The sequence below is a fragment of the Tachysurus fulvidraco genome, chromosome 10, assembly GCF_022655615.1.
Source record: "Tachysurus fulvidraco isolate hzauxx_2018 chromosome 10, HZAU_PFXX_2.0, whole genome shotgun sequence".
Classification (NCBI taxonomy): Eukaryota; Metazoa; Chordata; class Actinopteri; order Siluriformes; family Bagridae; genus Tachysurus; species Tachysurus fulvidraco.
Genome location: NC_062527.1, coordinates 25,799,327 through 25,813,291, shown reverse-complemented (window position 1 = coordinate 25,813,291; position 13,965 = coordinate 25,799,327). Strand labels below are relative to the sequence as shown.

Genomic DNA, 13,965 nt, shown 5'->3' with positions numbered 1-13,965 from the left:
GCATAGTCACAAAGCTAATGCTAAGGCTCACCCAGGGGATCACCACTCATTTTACATTACATTTACAGCATTTAGCAGACAACTGAGCAACTGAGTGTTAAAGGCCTTGCTCAGGGGCCCAGCAGTGGCAGCTTGGGGGAACCTGGGGTTCGAACCCATGACCTTCGAACCATGAACCCATGATCAGTAGCCCAACACCTTAACCACTGAGCTACCACATCCCATAACCTCCTCTCCACTTCACATGTCTAACAGGTTTCTTTCCTCAGGGAAGCACAACTGAGAAACCTGAAAGAGCTCTGACTACAGGAGGCTCTATCTTATTTAATTTAACACGTGAAATTAGCTAGGCCTTTAGGGGCAACAGCAGCACTAGAAGTCTAGGATGAGGTTCAGGGTTAGGTCTTAGCTGTATACTGGAAGCCAGGGCATTGGTCACCTTGGGGTTTTAGGCAAGCATAGGTTTTCTTTCTTTTTTCTGCAAAATCTTTTTAACCCTCTGGGGTCCAAAGGCATGCTAGCGTGTCTTTGGCGCATTTTTTCCTCTTCAACGTGAAATCCACTTAAAATACTCGGTCATTCATAATCATACACACACATGTGATACATCATTCGAAACTGTGAAGTGTCTACTTTTATTTGACTGCCTTCAAAATAACAACAAAACGCTGTGCTTTTGGCAAATAAAGAAAACCAGGGTGTGCATTCAGACAGCTCTGTCTCCTTGACCATCTTCCTGAAACACGTTACAAACATGAACTGATAACTCCGCCAATACTTATCACACGAACATGATCCATATGTCTAATGAAAGCCTGAAATGTCTACTTTTAAATGAGGTAATTAAAATCGAAAGCAAATATTGTCTTTTTGTGTAATCTGTATGTAAGTAAAGAGAGGTACAGTTTTTCTGGCTGGACCTCATTAGCACTAATGTGATCCCACCTACCGCGCACGTGCCATTCATATGGAAATGACCTGACGCGGGCTATGCAAACAAGATCAACGCCCTAAACAATGCTATAAGAAGCACCAAGTTTTAACAGATTCCATTAAGGATTAAAAAAGATTCCATTAAAGATTTTAACAGAGCCATATTGTATTGGTCATATACAATATTGTTACTTGTATACATATTTTACTTTATTATTTATTTTAAGCATCTGTCTTGTAGTATAGTGTCTGTTTGCTCGGTCTCTTGTCTGGCACTGTTTGCACTAGTTAAATATTCTAAATAAACTACAAACACAAAATATACACATTTATTTTGTCTTCACATCCTTTCTTGTAACTCCTCTCTCAGTCACACACTTACCTGAAAGGCTCATTATGCAGCTCATTATGCAACTCATTATGCAACTCATTATGCAACTCATTATGCAGCTCATTATGCGGGCCTTTGTCTTCTCAGGTGTGAATTACATTAATATGCATGATAGTTGATGCCTACTCACATATGCCCTTTTCAAACAAAAAGTGTCTTAGAAAATGTAAATCAATATATTGTTTTCTGTGAGCGAGTAAACAAGATGATTTTCACATCATTTTGAAGCAAAAACACTAGGATACAAGATCCAGTTCTCAAAAGTCCTGTGAACCGACGTTCTGTATGTGTTTTATGGCCTTATTCAAGTGATTTATAATGTTTCATTGTTCACTAACCACACATAAACATTGTTTTCTCAGAAACACAATCATGTACATACAAGCTGCTCACATATTATTGTAGTCCAGTTTGTGCTGAGTACAGTGGTATTAGACTTTAGCCATTTATATCTTCATAAGCAACTGAAAAAAACACAAATGTCAGGGTATGTCAAAACTTCTCCAGGCAGAAAAATACCCTCAGACCCCAGAGGGTTAATTCAATTCAATTCAATTCAATTCAAGTTTATTTGTATAGCGCTTTTTACAATTGTCTCAAAGCAGCTTTACAGAACATTAACATAGAGCAGAAGGTAAACATAATTAATGATAAAGGAATTAACGAATAATAAAAAAGAATTAACAGAATAAAAATTCTAATTTTTATGCATATTGTATATTATTCACTCAATGGTTAATATTACAGAATCTAATCTGGGCAGTCTCTGTGAAATGTGCTGCTTTGAAGCCCCTTTGTAGATGTTTGGGATCTTGTATGTTGTTTTGCAAGAGACGGACAGATTATAAACAATGTGTTCAACAATTTTTGAAGAAAAAAAAAGATAGAAGTGATACTGTTCTGTAGTTGCTGATGTCTTGATGGATCCAGAGCAGGATTCTTCAGGATTGAAATAACCCTTGCTCTCTGAAACCAAAAAAAGTTGGCTCTTCATCGGTCTTCAAAACAAGAACTATCAAAGTGAGAGCAGTTGGTAGCAAACTATTTTGCAAGGATTCATTCAACAACAACAGAAAAAAGGTGCCAATTTTTCAACAAATTTCTTTAAAAAACTCTGTAGGAAATCTTCCCCTTATAGGCAAACTATAGGCAAACCTCCCCTTTATCTCCAAGACCCTAGAAAAGGTCGTACACGACAGTTATGTTCCGACCAACATAGGAATAATATTCATGTAATGTATCAGTCAGGATTTAGGCCTCATCATAGAACAGAGACAGCGCTGGTTAAAGATGTAAATGACCTGTTACTGGTCTCTGATTGGGGTTGTGTCAAGCCAAGAATACATAGAGGGTTTTTTGAAACATTTAAACAGGATAGGGGACTGTCTTCCAAATTTGTTAAATCATCATTGGGCAGCGAACTCACAAAAGATCATTTATTGGTTTCAGTCTCCACATACAGAGTGGCATGAAGCGAAAGCCAAATCTTGCAAATCAACATCATTGGCCGTGCTGATAACAATGAAGTCACCAATCTTACCATCACAGTTCTAATTTAAGTCCAATTGTAATTTCGACTCTATAAATATACAATCAGTTCAGACAGGCGTTCACAGACTTCTCCCTGGCAACCCTCATATGTAACAATCATCTTTTCCCAGCTGCCAAGCTAGATTCTACCTTTAAAAGATGGCAGTTACAGATGGCCACTTACAACAATCTGGTTTGAAAATATCTTAACAAATCTATTTTTTTTTCTATCTACAGGTCCATCAGTTTTTATCCAAGGCTATTGTTCCTGAATCATGATTAGATTTGGTTCTTAAGGTTCCTTCACACAACAAAGGCCTCATTTCCAAAATATATAATTTTCAAAACACATCATTAGAGATGATTTAGACAAAAAACACCTGGGTTAAATCTGTTGACAGAATAAATAGGACTTCAGCTTGCACACGGATACCTCGGATTCAGGAGGAACAATGCAGGTCTCGTCCCGGTCGTGGAATGCTGGACCATCTCTATACCCTCGCCAGGCTGCTGGATTGTGCATGGGAGTTTGCTCAACCTGTCCACATGTGCTTTGTGGATTTGGAGAAGGCATTCAACTGTGTCCCTCGTGGTGACCTGTGGGGGGTGCTCTGGGAGTATGGGGTCCGGGGCCCTCTGCTAAGGGCTGTCCTGTCCCTATATTCCCGGAGCAGGAGTTTGGTTCGCATTGCCGGCAGTAAGTCAGACTTGTTCCTAGTGCATGTTGGACTCTGGCAGGGCTGCCCTTTGTCACCGGTCCTGTTCATTATTTATATGGACAGGATTTCTAGGCACAGTCGGGGGCCAGAGGGAGTCCGGTTTGGGGACCACAGGATTTCATCTCTGCTTTTTGCAGATGATGCTGTCCTGCTGGCTTCCTCAAATCAGGACCTTCAGTGTGCACTGGGACGGTTTGCAGCCGATTGTGAAGCAGCGGTGATGAGAATCAGCACCTCCAAGTCCGTGGCCATGGTTCTCAGCCGGAAAAGGGTGGCTTGCCCCCTTCAGATGGGTGGAGAGCTCCTGCCTCAAGTGAAAGAGTTTAAGTATCTTGGGGTCCTGTTCACGAGTGAGGGAAGGATGGGGCGGGAGATCGACAGGTGGATCGGTATATCTTCTGCAGTGATGCGGTCGATATACCGGTCTGTTGTGGTGAAGAAAGAGCTGAGTCATAACTCGAAGCTCTATATTTACCAGTTGATCTACGTTCCTACTCTCACCTATGGTCATGAGCTTTGGGTCATGACCGAAAGGACAAGATCCCGTATACAGGCGGCCAAAATGAGTTTCCTTCACAGGGTGGCTGGGTGCACCCTTAGAGATAGGGTGAGGAGCTCGGTCACTCGGGAGGAGCTCAGAGTAGAGCCGCTGCTCCTCCACATCGAGAGGAGTCAGCTGAGGTGTTCCGGGCATCTGTTCCGGATGCCTTCGGGATGCCTCCATGGGGAGGTGTTCCGTGCATGTCCAACTGGGAGGAGGCCCAGGGGAAGACCTAGGACACGCTGGAGGGACTATGTCTCTCGGCTGGCCTGGGAACGCCTCGGTATTTCCCCGGAAGAGCTGGAGGAAGTGTCTGGGCATCCCTGCTTAGTCTGCTGCCCCCGTGACCCGGCCCCGGATAAGTGGTAGAAGATGGATGGATGGATGGATCTTGCACACGACTTAATTTGATACCAGTTGGTTTTCTACCACATCCACAATACTAAGGCCCAATTGGTTAAACTATATCCAAATATAGATGAAAGCTGTGATCATTTAATTAATCTAAAGCAGATTTAAACCATGGGAGGCATGGTGACTTAGTGGTTAGCACGTTCGCCTCACACCTCCAGGGTTGGGCGTTCGATTCCCCCCTCCACCTTGTGTGTGTGGAGTTTGCATATTCTCCCCGTGCCTCGGGGGTTTCCTCCGGGTACTCCGGTTTCCTCCCCCGGGCCAAAGACATGCATGGTAGGTTGATTGGCATCTCTGGAAAATTGTCCGTAGTGTGTGTGTGTGTGTGAGTGAATGAGTGTGTGTGTGCTCCCTGTGATGGGTTGGCACTCCATCCAGGTTGTATCCTGCCTCGATGCCCGATGATGCCTGAGATAGACACAGGCTCCCCGTGACCCGAGAAGTTCGGATAAGCGGTAGGAAATGAGAGAGAGAGAGATTTAAACCATATGTTCTGGACAATTTTGGTTTTTAATTTTTTTCAAAATAATGTTGTGAGGAGAGAACATGACATGTTGACATGTTCAGGTGCACCTGATGACATCACCATGTTTGCGGAAGTGGTTGTGGAATTCATCGGGAAATTACCGGATGATACGGTGCAGGAAACCACCATCAGAACGTTTCCCAACCAGAAGCTGTGGGTGGATAGAACCAATATATATATATTATATGTATATTATATAGTTTTCTTATATAGTTTATACTTTTTTATTTATCTATATCCTTTTGGTTTTGGCTTTTTTTTTGTTTTTATCTTAAATTGTATTCCCTTTTATTCTTATACCGGACAGTTGCATAAAGCACTTCGCTGCACTGCCCTGTATTATGTGATTTGATTTGACATTAAGTGTTGTCCAACTTTCTTCCCAAACACTCAGCTGACCCAAGTGAAGCTAACTGTTAAATTTCTAGTAAAACATTATCTAAGGAAATTGAATACAAATTGTTCTTTTAAACTGTTTTGACTAAAGTATTCCGCAGTCAGTGTCCTGAGATGTGCAGAATAAACATCACTCCGTTTTCCTATAAAAGGTGACAGAATTTGATGAAAGTTGGAAGAGAAATGCCTCACATGATGGCTAATTAGAGCAACTATGCTAATCTACTCAAACACATCAACACCATCACTGTTCGTTCTTAAGGCCATGGACACTGGAGTCTACAGTGAAGAACCACATCAAGGTATGAAGTTTTTTTTAGTAAAGTGCTGTCAGTAAATTAATGTGTGCTGCCTACAAATTCAGTCTCAGACATTTAAAATGTCAAATATATATTTATTTTTCTGTTGCAATTTAATAATTTAGTACAAGCACTTTATTACTCTTTTCTTTACAGAAGACTCCTCTTCACTATCCAGAGAAGCCTTCAGGAGCTCTTTTAGTATTATTTACTGATCGTGTATTTCTGACATAATGATGGACATAATGTCTTTTTTATTCAGACGTGAACTTGTGGAGGTTTTCATTATCACTGATGAACTTGCACTGTAAGAGAACCATGAGCTGATTTTCTCCCACAGGTCTGCAGAGTGAAACAGACAGAAGAAAACAGCAGGACACTGAGCTCCCATTTTACTGTGACAGTGAAAGTGTGATTATTGGTGTTTCTCCAACTCAATACACTAGTGTGTACCTGCTGAGAGGTAAGGGCACCTTCAGAAGCTTGGTCCATCTAGCACCTCTAACTGAGTTGTTTCCTGTCTGTGTTAACATGTAGAATTATCAGTGAGATTAAGCTGCTGGTCCTCATGGGTGTCATGTGGACCACCAGACAGTCAGCACTTGATTTACCTGGTGATAGAAACCTACACTGAAGGTACAAAAGATCTGTTGTCAACGGTAACACACCAGCAACAAGGAACAGACTGATTTGGAAAAGAAGAAGGCCATGATGAAGGTACTGTCTTTATTTGGTATAATCTTTTTTAAATTCCTTTTGATAAATGATGCATAATTGAGATTCATTTTCCCAGCAGGAACAGGCTGTGCCTTTGCTGCAGTGTACTGATATATCAGATAAATCGAACACGGCAAAGGTATTCTGTCACCAACATCATCCTAACCTCCAAAGAGGGATTCATATAAAGAACATGTAAAAATATTCTGATAATACCCATCATGCCATGGAACCAGAGCATGGTGAAATCAATAGACAGCCATTTATTCAATGGGCAATGGCAGTGTTTATGTCAGAACATTACAGGCCATCTCCAAGACTAACCATATCATTTACTGAAACATCCATAACGCAGCATCTACTGCTGAAGATAAAATGAGTATTGACGTCTCTGTAACCACCAGATCTGCTGGCACTATTATAGGGATTTCTACACACATAAGAATCCAGCAGAAATCATGGAATTCAGAATCAGAAGTCTGTTTCTTCTGCACTGAATACTTCAGCATTAACTAATGCAAAAGCAAGCAGCACACCAACAGATGTAACACAATACAAAGCAACCACTAGCAACTTATCTGGTGTCTTTTGGGGTCTTTTAGCAAATGCTAAACCTTTAAAAACTAAAATAATGTAAGAACAGACGGTTGGAGTACAAACCTTTCCTGAAAACCCATCAAACTGTAACACTGAAGCTACACATCAGTCAGGACCAATACTGAATACCAGTGAAAATATACAGCTGTAAGTTCCACACAAACATTTCAAGTGCAAGGAGCACAACCAATGCTAGAACAAAAACTACAATAACCTGGACAGTAGCAGTAACATTAAGCAGCACAAACAAGGAACCTTACACTAATGTGGAAAAGAAAATCCCACCAGCAGCAACCAAGGTGTTTGGTTCCACCACCATTACAAACTGTGTAATGGTGAGATCAGTATCAGGGATCAGGGCTCAGTACAAACAAGCGTAAATGAAGAACAGGGACTTACTCTGGACTTATGATATCTTCAGGTGATTCACTCCTGGAAATGCCACTGAAGAGCTATAAAACCGACCGCTGCTAAAATTTGAATAATTTCACTAGTTGCGGACGTTAATGTAAATTCGATTGGTGCTACTGCAGTGATCAAAGACTTTGCACTGTTGTAGACTGGTGGAGAACAATCTCAGGCTTCAAATCCAGATGTTTCAGCACAATGGTGAAAATCACACAGGATTAACTAACGTTATGAGATCATGTACAGCACAAACATAACATTCCCAGATATGTGAGTATTTACTAAAGCATTAACTAGCAGCTCTTTATGTGACCGAGGGTTCAGTGCTCTGGGATGTAGGAGCATAAAGGTGATGTGTGATTATGACTAAATCTCTTGTGGCACACGATGCAAACGTGAAACAATCAACAAAATGAGACAAAATATTATATTAATCTTTATTTCAGTGTTGACAAAATACCCATAAAAGTCAAAGCTCCTGCCTTTACAAAAATATGTCTTCTACAAAGTGTCCTCTGTGTTCTCTTGTGGAGAGCCAGCTAATAAAACAGTGTTAGTGTGTGTGATAACACACTGCAGCTCTCTGACACACACATGAAGTCCACGAGTTGAGTCACTCTTAAATGTTTGTCCCGCCACCTTCAGCAGTGAACAGTGTGTCGTCTCACACACACAATGTGTCAGTTATCACAAGTCCAGCAGCAGAGAACCCAAAACACCATGAACACAATATCTGCACTATAAATTAACTTAAATTAACATCCACATGTACACAGAGAACCGGATTACTGCAGACTGCAAACATAAACACTCCTAATGTACAGAGAACTGTGTGTGTGTGTGTGTGTGTTTGGTCCATCAAACAATAAATCTACATTAATTTATATATACAAAACCAAAGCAGCTCAGTGTAATAAAAGGCAACTGAGTGGTTTTGTGTGTTAATTTTTACAGCTTCACTGAACATCTCTACCTTCTGATTCCAAAGTGCAACTGAGAAAACGAGGATGATCCTGAAAGACAATTATGACAAGATTAATATTAGATTTAAAAATACTAGTTAATGTGACTGTGTGTGTGTGTGTGTGTGTGTGTGTGTGTGTGTGTGTGTGTGTGTGTGTGTGTGTGTGTGTGGTGTGTGTGTGTTTTACCTGACTGCACACTCCCCAGTCTACGCTGCAGTGCCTCCAGTCTGGTGATGTAATCAGACAGCGCTCGATCTGGGTCATAATTCTGCAGATGAGAACACAACACTCCTCCATCTGTACTCATCCCTCCATACCTACAGAGAGAGAGAGAGAGAATGTATGTAGAGGGTTCAGTGTGTGTGTTACCTGTGCTGTGTGTGTTACCTGCGCTGTGTGTGTTACCTGTGCTGTGTGTGTGTTACCTGTGCTGTGTGTGTGTCACCTGTGCTGTGTGTGTGTCACCTGTGCTGTGTGTGTGTCACCTGTGCTCTGTGTGTGTTACCTGTGCTGTGTGTGTGTTATCTGTGCTGTGTGTGTGTCACCTGTGCTGTGTGTGTTACCTGTGCTCTGTGTGTGTGTGTGTTACCTGTGCTGTGTGTGTTACCTGTGCTGTGTGTGTTACCTGTGCTGTGTGTGTGTTACCTGTGCTGTGTGTGTGTTACCTGTGCTGTGTGTGTGTTATCTGTGCTGTGTGTGTGTCACCTGTGCTCTGTGTGTGTTAGTTACCTGTGCTGTGTGTGTGTTACCTGCGCTGTGTGTGTGTTACCTGTGCTGTGTGTGTGTTACCTGTGCTGTGTGTGTGTTACCTGTGCTGTGTGTGTGTTACCTGTGCTGTGTGTGTGTTATCTGTGCTGTGTGTGTGTCACCTGTGCTGTGTGTGTTACCTGTGCTGTGTGTGTGTTACCTGTGCTGTGTGTGTGTTACCTGTGCTGTGTGTGTTACCTGTGCTGTGTGTGTTACCTGTGCTGTGTGTGTGTTACCTGTGCTGTGTGTGTTACCTGTGCTGTGTGTGTGTTATCTGTGCTGTGTGTGTGTTATCTGTGCTGTGTGTGTGTTATCTGTGCTGTGTGTGTGTCACCTGTGCTCTGTGTGTGTTAGTTACCTGTGCTGTGTGTGTGTTACCTGCGCTGTGTGTGTGTTACCTGTGCTGTGTGTGTGTTACCTGTGCTGTGTGTGTGTTACCTGTGCTGTGTGTGTGTTACCTGTGCTGTGTGTGTGTTACCTGTGCTGTGTGTGTGTTACCTGTGCTGTGTGTGTTATCTGTGCTGTGTGTGTGTCACCTGTGCTCTGTGTGAGTCACCTGTGCTCTGTGTGAGTCACCTGTGCTCTGTGTGTTACCTGTGCTGTGTGTGTGTGTTACCTGTGCTGTGTGTGTGTGTTACCTGTGCTGTGTGTGTGTGTTACCTGTGCTGTGTGTGTGTTACCTGTGCTGTGTGTGTGTTACCTGTGCTGTGTGTTACCTGTGCTGTGTGTGTGTTATCTGTGCTCTGTGTGTGTGTTATCTGTGCTGTGTGTGTTACCTGTGCTCTGTGTGTGTTACCTGTGCTCTGTCTGTGTTACCTGTGCTGTGTGTGTGTTGCCTATGCTGTGTGTTACCTGTGCTGTGTGTGTGTTACCTGTGCTGTGTGTTACCTGTGCTCTGTGTTACCTATGCTGTGTGTGTGTGTTATCTGTGCTGTGTGTGTGTTGCCTATGCTGTGTGTTACCTGTGCTCTGTGTGTGTTACCTGTGCTCTGTGTGTGTTACCTGTGCTGTGTGTGTGTTACCTGTGCTGTGTGTGTGTGTTACCTGTGCTGTGTGTGTGTTGCCTATGCTGTGTGTTACCTGTGCTGTGTGTGTGTTATCTGTGCTGTGTGTGTGTTACCTGTGCTGTGTGTTTTACCTGTGCTGTGTGTGTTACCTGTACTGTGTGCGTGTTACCTGTGCTGTGTTACCTGTGCTGTGTGTGTGTTATCTGTGCTGTGTGTGTGTTACCTGTGCTGTGTGTGTGTTACCTGTGCTCTGTGTGTGTTACCTGTGCTGTGTGTGTGTTACCTGTGCTGTGTGTGTGTGTTACCTGTGCTGTGTGTGTGTTACCTGTGCTGTGTGTGTGTGTTACCTGTGCTGTGTGTGTGTGTTACCTGTGCTGTGTGTGTGTGTTACCTGTGCTGTGTGTGTGTTACCTGTGCTGTGTGTGTTACCTGTACTGTGTGTGTGTTACCTGTGCTGTGTGTGTGTTACCTGTGCTGTGTGTTACCTGTGCTGTGTGTGTGTTATCTGTGCTCTGTGTGTGTGTTATCTGTGCTGTGTGTGTTACCTGTGCTCTGTGTGTGTTACCTGTGCTGTGTGTGTGTTGCCTATGCTGTGTGTTACCTGTGCTGTGTGTGTTACCTGTGCTGTGTGTTACCTGTGCTCTGTGTTACCTATGCTGTGTGTGTGTTACCTGTGCTGTGTGTGTGTTGCCTATGCTGTGTGTTACCTGTGCTGTGTGTGTTATCTGTGCTCTGTGTGTGTTACCTGTGCTGTGTGTGTGTTACCTGTGCTGTGTGTGTGTGTGTTACCTGTGCTGTGTGTGTGTTACCTGTGCTGTGTGTTACCTGTGCTGTGTGTGTGTTATCTGTGCTGTGTGTGTGTTACCTGTGCTGTGTGTTTTACCTGTGCTGTGTGTGTTACCTGTACTGTGTGCGTGTTACCTGTGCTGTGTTACCTGTGCTGTGTGTGTGTTATCTGTGCTGTGTGTGTGTCACCTGTGCTCTGTGTGTGTTACCTGTGCTCTGTGTGTGTTACCTGTGCTTTGTGTGTGTTACCTGTGCTGTGTGTGTGTTACCTGTGCTGTGTGTGTGTTGCCTATGCTGTGTGTTACCTGTGCTGTGTGTGTGTGTTACCTGTGCTGTGTGTGTGTTATCTGTGCTGTGTGTGTGTTACCTGTGCTGTGTGTGTGTTACCTGTGCTGTGTGTTACCTGTGCTGTGTGTGTGTCACCTGTGCTCTGTGTGTCACCTGTGCTCTGTGTGTGTCACCTGTGCTGTGTGTGTGTTACCTGTGCTGTGTGTGTGTTGCCTATGCTGTGTGTTACCTGTGCTGTGTGTGTGTTACCTGTGCTGTGTGTGTGTTACCTGTGCTGTGTGTGTGTTGTCTGTGCTGTGTGTGTGTGTTACCTGTGCTGTGTTACCTGTGCTGTGTGTGTGTTACCTGTGCTGTGTGTGTGTTGTCTGTGCTGTGTGTGTGTGTGTGTTACCTGTGCTGTGTGTGTGTTATCTGTGCTCTGTGTGTGTCACCTGTGCTCTGTGTGTGTGTGTTACCAGTGCTGTGTGTGTTGCCTATGCTGTGTGTGTGTTACCTGTGCTGTGTGTGTGTTGCCTATGCTGTGTGTGTTACCTGTGCTGTGTGTGTTATCTGTGCTCTGTGTGTGTTACCTGTGCTGTGTGTGTGTGTTACCTGTGCTGTGTGTGTGTTACCTGTGCTGTGTGTGTGTTGCCTATGCTGTGTGTTACCTGTGCTGTGTGTGTGTTACCTGTGCTGTGTGTGTGTTACCTGTGCTGTGTGTGTGTGTTACCTGTGCTGTGTGTTACCTGTGCTGTGTGTGTGTTATCTGTGCTCTGTGTGTGTCACCTGTGCTCTGTGTGTGTGTGTGTTACCAGTGCTGTGTGTGTGTTGCCTATGCTGTGTGTGTGTTACCTGTGCTGTGTGTGTGTTGCCTATGCTGTGTGTGTTACCTGTGCTGTGTGTGTGTTACCTGTGCTGTGTGTGTTACCTGTGCTGTGTGTGTGTTACCTGTGCTGTGTGTGTTACCTGTGCTGTGTGTGTGTTACCTGTGCTGTGTGTGTGTTACCTGTGCTGTGTGTGTGTTACCTGTGCTGTGTGTTACCTGTGCTGTGTGTGTGTTACCTGTGCTGTGTGTTACCTGTGCTGTGTGTTACCTGCGCTGTGTGTGTGTTATCTGTGCTCTGTGTGTGTCACCTGTGCTCTGTGTGTGTGTTACCAGTGCTGTGTGTGTTACCTGTGCTGTGTGTGTGTTACCTGTGCTGTGTGTTACCTGTGCTGTGTGTGTGTTATCTGTGCTCTGTGTGTGTTACCTGTGCTGTGTGTGTTACCTGTGCTGTGTGTTACCTGTGCCTTGTGTGTGTTACCTGACTGTGTGTTACCTGAGCTGTATGTGTGTGTTACCTGTGCTGTGTGTGTGTTACCTGTGCTGTGTGTTACCTGTGCCTTGTGTGTGTTACCTGTACTGTGTGTTACCTGAGCTGTATGTGTGTGTTACCTGTGCTGTGTGTGTGTTACCTGTGCTGTATGTGTGTTACCTGTGCTGTGTGTGTGTTACCTGTGCTGTGTGTGTGTTACCTGTACTGTGTGTGTGTTACCTGTGCTGTGTGTGTGTTACCTGTGCTGTGTGGAGTGTGCAATGTGAGGTGACTCTCTTCCTGTCCTTCCTCTGTTTGTTACTCTTCTCTCTCCATATGGCTGCAGGTAAGGAGAGTCGTTCCTTACCTCCATCACTGCACACACACATTCAACAAATGAGATCCCAGAAGATCACAGGCTCTAGAGCAGCACTAAAGATCACAGGCTCTAGAGCAGCACTAAAGATCACAGACTCTAGAGTTACACTCAGGATCCTAGAGCTGATAACTTGCACTGAGGATTCCAGAAGACACTTAAAGTATTACAGGTTTTAAGGACACATTAGGGATTCTACAACCTTCAGCATAAGAACTTAGAATAGTGACATGCCACAAATAAAAACTATATTGGCAAAAGTATGTGCACCTCTGACCATCATACCCATATGGGCTGGATTTCCCATATGGGCTGGGATTAGTGACCATTCAGCTCCAAGAGCATTAGTGAGATCAGACTTGCACTATATAGTGCACTAGTCCCTGACTGACAATTCCTGTTGTGTTGTGTGTGAGTTATACCTGGACTTTGTCCTACTCCATTCCTGTTGATGTTGATTGACCCTCCTGTCACTTTCTGCCATCTCTGTACCAAAAAACGCATCCTGAGGATCCAAAAATGAGTCAAAAAAACAAGCTCTAATTTAGTGAGAGCAGAAATGTGATCTGATTGGCTGAGAGAAATAAACTGATTGAAATCAGTATGGTTTGTGATGTGAGGAACATTCATGAGTATGTACAGATCAGTTTGAGTGTTTTACCTGAAGAGGGCGATGCAGACACGGGCGGCAGAACGGAAGCGTGTGTATCCACGGCGCCGGTGACTTACACAGTCCAGAAAGGTGGAGTGTGTGTACACATGTGGACCGGTCATGCCTGCGATCAGGGAGAGTGTAGCTTCCTCACACTCCTGAAAACCACCCAGCAGCAGAAGCAGGTACTTCTTTTGGTAGATCAGGGCTTTGCGGAAACTCTCAGAGCGCAGGTATTTTCCATAAATCCTCTGCACAGAGTGGGAGGAGCTACACTGTAAGTATCATCAACTAATCTTGTAAAGGAACCTGGATAATTTAAGCTATTTTATATTACTCACATTTAGATAAGATTAAAGGTTTTATTAATAAAGTACAATTAAATCACCTTTATTGTGG

The 13,965-nt window shown here is 43.8% G+C and overlaps 1 protein-coding gene across 10 annotated transcripts in view; it reads right to left on the bottom strand.

Moving 5' to 3' along the window:
- Positions 1-4,861: 4,861 nt before the first annotated feature.
- Positions 4,862-13,965, bottom strand: part of akap9 (A kinase (PRKA) anchor protein 9) — a 91,011-nt gene continuing 81,907 nt past the window's right edge. For 9 of the 10 annotated variants that reach the window (XM_047819174.1, XM_047819172.1, XM_047819175.1 and 6 more), the window contains 6 exons: positions 13,955-13,965; positions 13,576-13,817; positions 13,337-13,419; positions 12,799-12,913; positions 8,623-8,753; positions 7,895-8,484 (listed from right to left, as the gene is read on the bottom strand). The exon at positions 13,955-13,965 is cut by the window's right edge and continues 169 nt beyond it. In XM_047819174.1, coding sequence (XP_047675130.1) covers positions 8,441-8,484; positions 8,623-8,753; positions 12,799-12,913; positions 13,337-13,419; positions 13,576-13,817; positions 13,955-13,965 — 626 coding nt within the window. In that variant the 3' untranslated portion in view covers positions 7,895-8,440. Of the gene's footprint in view, positions 4,877-7,894; positions 8,485-8,622; positions 8,754-12,798; positions 12,914-13,336; positions 13,420-13,575; positions 13,818-13,954 lie in introns of those variants that run through there. The other variant, XR_007144039.1, reaches the window with a different exon arrangement.